The 9,163-nt window shown below is 42.9% G+C and overlaps 1 protein-coding gene across 1 annotated transcript; it reads left to right on the forward strand.

Annotated features, from left to right (window-relative positions):
* The first annotated feature begins 4,393 nt into the window (after window positions 1-4,393).
* LOC143975663 (gamma-crystallin-3-like) lies at window positions 4,394-7,549 on the forward strand. The gene is made up of 3 exons (XM_077478157.1): window positions 4,394-4,507; window positions 5,901-6,143; window positions 7,222-7,549. Exons 1-3 carry the CDS (start codon window positions 4,409-4,411, stop codon window positions 7,495-7,497), a joined length of 618 nt encoding a protein of 205 aa, XP_077334283.1. The 5' UTR covers window positions 4,394-4,408; the 3' UTR covers window positions 7,498-7,549.
* The last annotated feature ends 1,614 nt before the right edge of the window (window positions 7,550-9,163 follow it).

A 9,163-nucleotide genomic window follows, 5' to 3' on the forward strand; every position in this document is an offset into this window, starting at 1 on the left:
AAAAGTGTTCTCTACCACTCTTCAGGCTCTGGACAGGCGGAAATTAAAAATCCTCTGCTCTGGGGTGAGGGTCCTCATGGGAAAAGGCCGCATCAAATGGTTCGTCAGGGCAAATGCCTCATCCGCGACGAAGTCGAACGGGAGTCCTTCCTGATTCTCCTCTGGGGGTGGCAAGCCCAGACTGCCACTCTGGAGACACCAGTAGAACTCCGTCCGTGAGAACACTCCACCATCCGACATCCGTCCATTTTGCCCCACGTCCACATACAAAAACTCATATGTCGCAGACACCACCGCCAACATTACGATACTATGAAACCCCTTATAGTTAAAATAGTATGACCCCGAGTTGGGTGGTGGGACTATGCGGACATGCTTCCCATCTATTGCTCCTCCACAATTGGGAAAGTCCCAACGACTGGCAAAGTGGGAGGCCACAGTCTGCCATTCCCGTGGTGTTGAAGGACACTGTGGAGTGAAACAAGAACAAAAATTATTAATTTGACCAATCAACATTCCAAGCAGATTAGACACAAACATTTTGTGACAAAATTAGTTAAAAATTTTGGGAACTGAGTATTTAAAGCCTAAAGTCTAATGTCCCCTTATGAGAGTCATCACCCCCCCTCCCCCCATCTGATGGGCCCTTGCTAAAAAATGAGGGGGGGATGTTTAGGACAGGTAACCCTCTCCACTTGATTGAGAGCTGAATGGCTAAATAATTTGTGATTCTTTGGGAAGCCCCTCCTTAGATACACTATTGGTAGCCCACCGGACAGGTAAGAAGTGTCAGAATACAAAAAATTAATCAAAATGGAAGCACTTTTTGACATTCTGCTATTACATATCCAGATAATTAATAGGTTAAAAGCAAAAAAAAAAAAAAAAAAAAAAAAACTATACATGCTTAGGTGAATTCATCCATAAATGTGAGCATGAAAAAGGTAGGTATAGTGTGTATTGGGTTTGGTAAAGTCAACAGATAGAGGATTGCTATAAGCTACACACATAACATTTATAGACTTTTAGGGGGTGTTTAGGGCAAAGCAATACTATGGAGCTGACAAAAGACATTGTTAAGTGACTAGACTATAGTTTTATGGGCCAAGAAGAGCATGGAGGGGAACTTAGTAAGGCAAATATGCCTGCGGACAAAGGGGCAGAGCATCTAAATTAGAGCATATTGCAATGATGGTAATTAGGGAATGAGGAAAGAAATTCAAGACATTAGCAATCATGAAATACATAGAATGTGATGTTAAAGGATAAAACTTACCTTCATATAGTCCTTCTGCAGGACCTGAATGATGGCAGAACAGGTCTCTGGAATAATGATCCCCAGAGCCTGGGGGAAGATGCCTGTAGAGAACTTGAGGTCCTGAAGGCTTCTCCCTGTCACCAAGTAGCGCAACGTGGTGATGAGCCTCTGCTCCGGAGTGATGGCTTGCCGCATGCAGGTATCCTGCCTGCTGATATAAGGGGTCAGCAAAGCCAGCACACGGTGAAAAACGGGGTCCGTCATCCAGAGATAAGTCCTGAAATCATCAGGATTATTCTCCCGGATCTCACGCAGCAAAGGCATGTGCAAGAACTGGTCATGCTGGCGCAACCAATTCTTGGTCCACAAACGCCTCCACTCCCTGTTCATGGACCGGGCTTGTTTCAAATTAGCAACCCCAACACAAAGCCCCTGCACAGCAGAAACTCTACGACGAGTACGTAGAGGAAACCTGGTTTGAAAACGGTCGGCTGGTCAGAGCGGACACCAGAAAGCACCGATAAACAGCAATGCCTGAAAGAACGACCTGAATAGCAGAAGCAAGCAGACAATAAGAATTGCCTTTCAAAGCGTACTATATCAAGATATAGTCCACAATGATCAACAAATACTTACTGACTGCACGCACTGATTATCAGATACGCACCGACAAGCAGAAACTGAAGAGCTGTAGCGATCTGAATCACAAATCTGAAAAGTGCGAATCGTCTCTCACCAAACTTCTACTAACACGTGATAGACACGAGATCAGCAGAAGGAGCCCAAAGGGTGCTGGACGTGGAGCTGAACTTCCTTTTTCTAGTCCCACTGTACACGGCTTACGTCACCGTGTTCTTGGCCACCTGCGAAATCAGACAACTTGGCCCGACCGTGTGTATGCAACAGTTTCGGACACAATCCGTTGGACTAAATCAGACGGGCAAAATCCGGTGGATTTGGTTGCCAAAATCTCAGACCGTGTGTACGTGGGCTTACAGTGGATTACAACACTGGACAGGGGATCGGGAGCTGCCAAAGTTATCTTTTTCTATTAACAAGTTGCTGGTGATTGGTTGCTAGGCGGTCTAAACAACCAATCACCAGCTTGTTAATAGGAAAGGTAAACTTTTTGCAGCTCCCACCCAAAACTCCCTTCCCGTCCCATCCCTACCTCCCACTGTATGCCAGGTCCTGCTAAGAGAATGACAATGGCTGTGGCTGGGAGGAGAATCGGCTCCAGTTCAACCACGCCTACCGGCAATGCCTGCCCCCCCCCCCTCCAATGCGGCGACACACTCGACCTTGGCCTATTTTCACTCACTTAATGCAAAATTTTGAGTGCTGTTATAAATGTATAAAAACATTATGCCTACTTTTGCACTAGTTTCAGTATAACCATTGTATCTTGGTTGCATTAGAAACTGCAATTTTGCATTCCATGCTGTTATTTTGTACACTATATTAACAAAAGTATTGGGACGCCTGCCTGTACACACACATGAACTTTAATGGCATTCCAGTCTTAGTCCATAGGGTTCAATATTGAGTTGGCCCACCCTTTGCAGCTATAACAGCTTCAACTCTTCTGGGAAGGCCGTTCACAAGGTTTAGGAGTGTGTCTATGGGAATGTTTGACCATTCTTCCAGAAGAGCATTTGTGAGGTCAGGCACTGATGTTGGGAGAGAAGTCCTAGCTCGTAGTCTCCATTCTAATTCATCCCAAAGGTGTTTGTTGAGGTCAGGACTCTGTGAAGGCCAGACAAATTCCTCCACCCCAAACTGCAGTCATGTTGGTACAGGAAGGGACCATCCCCAAACAGTTCCCACAAAGTTGGGAGCATGAAATTATCCAAAACATCTTGGTATGCTGACGCATTAAGAGTTCCCTTCACTAGAACTAATGCCCTGTACACACGGTCGGAAATTCTGACGGAAAAGGTCCGATCAGATTATATTGTCGGAAAATCCGATCGTGTGTGGGCTCTATCGGACTTTTTCCATCGGAAGCTCAGACGGAAAAAATTTGAGAGCAGGATCTCAAATTTTCAGACAAAAAAATCTGATCAGACTTTTTTCGATTGTTTGAAGAGAATTCCGAACAGACAAAGTGCCAGGCATGCTCAGATCAAATTCCAAGACCAAAGCTATTGACTAGTAGCCTCAACTTAGTCCCGTCGTAGTGAAGGAACGTCATCACGTTCCGAATGGCCGGATTTTCTGACAACTTTGTCCAACCATGTGTATGCAACATCAGTTTAGGACAAAATCTGTCGGAAAAAATCCAACGGATTTTGTTGTTGGAATGTCCAACCGTTTGTACAAGGCATAAGTGGCCAAGTCTAACCCCTGAAAAACAACCCCACACCATAACCCCCCCCCCCCCCACCAAAGCACAAAGCAAGGTCCATAAAGACATGGATGAGTGAGTTTAGGGTGGAGGAACTTGACCTGACCTCAACCTGTTAGAACACCTTTGGGATGAATTACAGCGGAGACTGCCTTCTCTTCCAAAATCAGTGCCTGACCTCACAAATGTGTTTCTGGAAGAATGGTCAAACATTCCCATAGACACACTCCTAAACCTTGTGGACGGCCTTCCCAGAAGAGTTGAAGTTGTTATAGCAGCAAAGGGTGGGCCAATTCAATGTTGAACCCTACGGACTAAGACTGGGATGCTATTAAAGTTCATGTGCGTGTAAAAGCAGGTGTCCCAATACTTTTGGTAATATAGAGTATGACGCGTGCATGTTTTAGTCCCCAAATACTTAACTTTACATTTATAAACATTAAACTTAATTTGCAACACACTGTAGTTGCCCACTAAGAGCATCCAGGTTGGATTGTAAGTCAGAAACATCCTATAGGAAAATAATTTGGCATCATTTGCAAAAAAAAAAAAAAAATGGTACTATGAATCCAAAACTCTATATCACATAACATATTACATAAAACACACACATATACACAGAGTCCAAACTATTCAAGTGACCTGTTGCTGCAGCAAAGGTTTTGTTTCAGTTAGGCAGTCTAGGTAAAGCATTTGGGTGCTGATGCAAGGGGAAAGGTACAAACAATGGTCTCACAGAGACACCGAACAATTCTCAATAGCATGGGATAGCTATTCATTCTGATTGGGCAAAGCCCGAACATATGACCAATGCTGCAGGGTATATAAAGGTCATTTCCCACCAGCTATCTACCAGTGCAGACCAACAGGAGCAAACCAACAAGACAAGCAAAATGGGAAAGGTAAGAGGGATTTAAAAATATTTAAATATCAAATGAATATTTAGCTAATGGTTCAGTCTGTGGATATTGATTGTCAGTAGCGCCATCACCCTGCTTTTATTCTTTTTATTCTTAAAATTGTTTGGGTTTGTAAATATTAAGGTCTGTTTTCTAGGCAGCTTGTCAGATGTCCATTATCTGGCACAGCTGAGGTTGTCATTTATATTATATGGCCAAACATATGTGAATACTGGACCCTTACACCAATGGGAGATTGTTGGAAATGCCATTTAAAAACTTTGGCCATCAATATGGAATTGCTTCCTCTTCACACCCTAAAACAGTTGCCAGCTCTTTTGGGAATACTTTTAGGATACTTTGGAGCATTTTTGTAGGAATGCGGGCCCATTTAGCCAAAAGATCATTTATAAGGTCCGGTACTGATACAGGTCAAGAATGCTTGGCTTACGATTGGTATTCTAATTCATCCCAAAGATCTTCAATGCGATTGAGGTCAATGACGAAAGTCTGTGATATATTTGGCCATAGTGGCTCACATAAAAACAGTCTTTCTCAAACCTTTTACCCCAGAGGAAACCTTAAAAAAAATGTCCACATCTCAGGGAAAACCCTGCTAGGATTAGTTCAATGGGGGGTCATATGGAAAAATGCCCTTGCCATTGCTGGTCGGTGGGAAGAATTCCCCCCCCCTTACAGTGGTGATTAGAATCCCACTCTTAGCCCTTGTACACACGGTCGGACATTCCGACAACCAAATCCATCGGATTTTATCCGACAGATTTTGTCCGAAACTGTTGCATACACACGGTAGGACAAAGTTGTCGGGAAATCCGACGTGATGACGTTATTTCGTTACGACGGGACTACGTTCACGCTAGTAGCCAATAACTTTGGTGTAGGAATTTGATCTGAGCATGCGTGGCACTTTGTCCGATCGGAATTCTCTACACATGATCGGAGTATGTCCGATCGGAGCATTTTGTCGGAAAATTTTACCGGCAAGTTGGAAAAGTTGGTCCGTCGGATACTCCGCTGGAAACAGTCCGATGGAGACCACACACAGTCGGAATATCCAACAAAACGGTCCGATCGGACACATTCCGTCGGAATCTCCAACCGCGTGTACAAGGGCTGTAAGCTTTAAAAATCATTGGTGCAATGTTACCGGCTCTGCCAAGTGGTGATGGACCTGGATCTATGAAGCCACCATCAGATGGGAGGTCAATAAGCCACAGTTCAAGGAATCGTCAGCAACCTCTAGAGGAACCCTAGGATTCCAATAAACCCTGATTAAGAATGGCTAAAAATATTGCCCACACTGTTTCATGTAATTCTAAAGCTCAACCATTCTATTGGTCCTGAATTGACCTGATCTTGTTTTATTATTCAACAGATCACTTTCTATGAGGACAGGAACTTCCAGGGTCGCTCTTACGAGTGTAGCTCTGAATGTCCCGACCTGTCCTCATACTTCAGACGCTGCAACTCCATTCGTGTGGAAAGTGGGAACTGGATCCTGTATGAGCTCCCCAACTACAGAGGACACCAATACTTCCTCCATAGAGGAGACTATCCTGACTTCCAGCAGTGGATGGGCTACAATGACTCCATTAAGTCTTGTCGTCTGAGCCCCCAGGTAATAATACATTGTGCACTCTGGTTAAGGGCCAAAGCTGTCTATAGCTGTTAGATGATTATGTCCTATTGTAATCAGTGTCATTTTTATGAGATGAAATACCCACTACTCCTATAATTACAGGTAATCTTTGATTTTACAGATAAGAAAACCTATTTTAATCTTTACTTGTCCTGCCATTATACAGTGCCCCAATGGGGTTGTTCTTCTCCTCTCTCCTTTCACCCTGCTCTGTAGGGCTAAACAAAAATCCTCAACTCAGCCAAGGATTTTAATTTTATTTTAAAAATTTGCAAAAATTGATGGAGCACAGTTGTATTAAGCATGGCCAAGTAACCTTCTGTGATAGATCTCGGATACCCCGTATGGGACCCTCCGCCAGACCTGTGTCTCCTGTCCTCCAAACCCACCTGCAGCCTGCAGACTCTTCATAACCAGCCCTTAACCCCTCAATTGCGAGACAAGCCACACAGGTGTTGAGGGTTAAACATGCAGAGCATAAAAACTCTTTATTGAGTACCAAACATACACTTTTAAACACAGTTAGGGACACTCCCCTTAGCCTTGTCATAGAGGGGGTAGGGGTCAAGGAAGAACCAATGGAAACTCAACACTCGTATATTCAAAGAACTACAGTTGAAACACATAAAGGGGTTATGATAAGCAGATCTGGTCTCCAGACCATTGTCTATCTACCATGACCCAACACAATTAAACACAGTAACATGGGGGGGGGGGGGGGATCAGACAAATGCAGCCTCAAAGCAGGTGCTGTATCATTAGCTAACCCATAGTTCTTTAGATCCCTTGTCATGTGTTAATTGTTTATCTTTAAAAAAAAAAAAAAAAAAGGATATAAACTGTTTAAAAATATACTGTGTAGGGTTAAAAGAAAGTTCTATTGATCCCAAATCATTAATGTTTCATTGTAACATGTGGGGGAATATTGAATATTTCTACACTTTATCCAAACCTGAAAAAAATCTTTGGGTGCATTTTTATTGCAAATGATAGCAGTAATGTGACCAGTTGGCGTTTTTAATATGGCTTTATATGTTATTGTGGTGTATTTTAACAGCACCAAGGTTCCTTCAGCATCAGGATTTATGAGAGAGAAGACTTCAGAGGTCAGATGATGGAGTTCACCGAGGATTGTCCTCATGTCAATGAGAGATTCCGCTACAATGACATCCACTCTGTTCATGTCCAAGACGGCTACTGGATGTTCTACGAGGAGCCCAACTACAAGGGACGTCAGTATTACCTGAGACCTGGAGAGTACAGGAGATACAGCGACTGGGGAGCCACAAGCCCCAGAATTGGGTCATTCAGGCGTCTCCATCATTCCTATTAAATGCTTAAAAACATTTTAAGTTTTCTGCTTCACAATAAACTTGATAAATAAACTTTTTCTGTTTGTCTTTCATTCATGCAATGTCAATTTTCAATGAGAATTTGTAAAGTGCAGCAACCTATACAACCAGTCAAAAGACACTCTAAAGGGCCGTACACACGGTCGGACTTTTTGACAACAAACATGCAAATTAGCCCGTTTGGAGCAACATCCGACTGTGTGTACGCTCCATCGGACAAACTTTTTCTGTTTTCATCGGACTTTTGTTGGCTCTGCGAACGGACAAACTTTTTGACAACAGAAGTCCGATGAAGCAAAGTCCGACCGTGTGTACGCAAAAGCATTGGACTTTTGTACAAGGTACAAACACGCATGCTCAGAACCTATGCAAACGATCAGACTACAATACAGAAGTTGACCAAAGGTGGCGCTGGAGTCATTAAACGTCCTCTTTTGAAGTGGCGTCCGTATGTTGTGACGTCACCACGTTCGTGTTTGTTGTCAATAAGTCCGATCGTGTGTATGCAATACAAACTTGTGGACCACGCCCTTTGTACAAAAGTCCACGGGAAAGTTTGTACAAAGTCCGATCGTGTGTATGGGGCTTTAGATAGAGACAAAATCATCTATATGAGAATATATTGTACATTGGATGAAAGTCGCACTCCATCATAAACCAAATCATATCACTTATTCATTTATTCCATGCAGAATAAGTTGCTTGCTTATATACATACTGGAGAAGATTTACAAAAATCAGATGATGGAGTTCACTGAGGACTGTCCTCATGTCTATGAGAGATTTTGCTACCGTGACTTATATACTTGCCATGTCCATGATGGCTACTGGATGTTCTATGAGGAGCCCAGTATTACCCGAGACCTGTAGAGTACAGGAGATATACCAACTGGGGAGCCACAAGCCCCAGAGTTGGGTCCTTCAAATGTCTTCATCATTTTCATTAAAATTACAAAATATATTGTTCTTCTACAATAAACTTGATTTAAAAAACAACAACTCACACAACCATCTGTACACACATTTATTATAATAAATTAAAAGAAAAAAATAAATAATATATTGTGTTGGGCAGAAAATACCTCATGTCTTTTTAATTACTGAATGTTTTTCTCACATATGCTCAAGTTTGTGCTTCCTTAGATATATGTAGCACACCTCTGACACCCTATCTAACACCCCAAAGGCAGAATAGCACCTCCAGGGGTCAGGGCTGGGGTAGCATTCTCTCCAGGGGTTAGTCCATGGCTAAAATTGGGGCAGAGAAGGACGGTTATTGCAGAACGGTTAAGGAGGTGAGGGTTAGCCCTTGTACACGAATATGAATAACACAAAAACTTTTCTTTCACTCATGGTTAGTGTTTGGCTGAAGCCATTTATTATCAATCAGCCGTGTTTAATCTTTTTAGATCATAATGGCAACAGAAACTACCCAAATGACCCTGATCAAAAGTTTACATACCCCAGTTCTTAATACCGTGTATTGTCCCCTTTAACATCAATGGCAGCTTGAAGTCTTTTGTGGTATTTGTGGATGAGGCTCTTTATCTTCTCAGATGGTAAAGCTGCCCATTCCTTTTGGCACAAAGCCTCCAGTTCCTGTAAATTCTTGGGTTGTCTTGCATGAACGGCACATTTGAGATCTCC

This window comes from Lithobates pipiens, unplaced genomic scaffold (genome assembly GCF_037356315.1).
Source record: "Lithobates pipiens isolate NorthernLeopardFrog02 unplaced genomic scaffold, aLitPip1_a1.2 Scaffold_13, whole genome shotgun sequence".
Taxonomy (NCBI): domain Eukaryota; kingdom Metazoa; phylum Chordata; class Amphibia; order Anura; family Ranidae; genus Lithobates; species Lithobates pipiens.

Coding starts and splice junctions, on each gene's coding strand:
- LOC143975663 (XM_077478157.1), top strand. CDS start 4,409: ATGACCAATGCTGCAGGGTATATAAAGGTCATTTCCCACCAGCTATCT. Junction 4,508..5,900: donor AGACAAGCAAAATGGGAAAG/GTAAGAGGGATT, acceptor ATTATTCAACAG/ATCACTTTCTATGAGGACAG. Junction 6,144..7,221: donor CTTGTCGTCTGAGCCCCCAG/GTAATAATACAT, acceptor GTATTTTAACAG/CACCAAGGTTCCTTCAGCAT.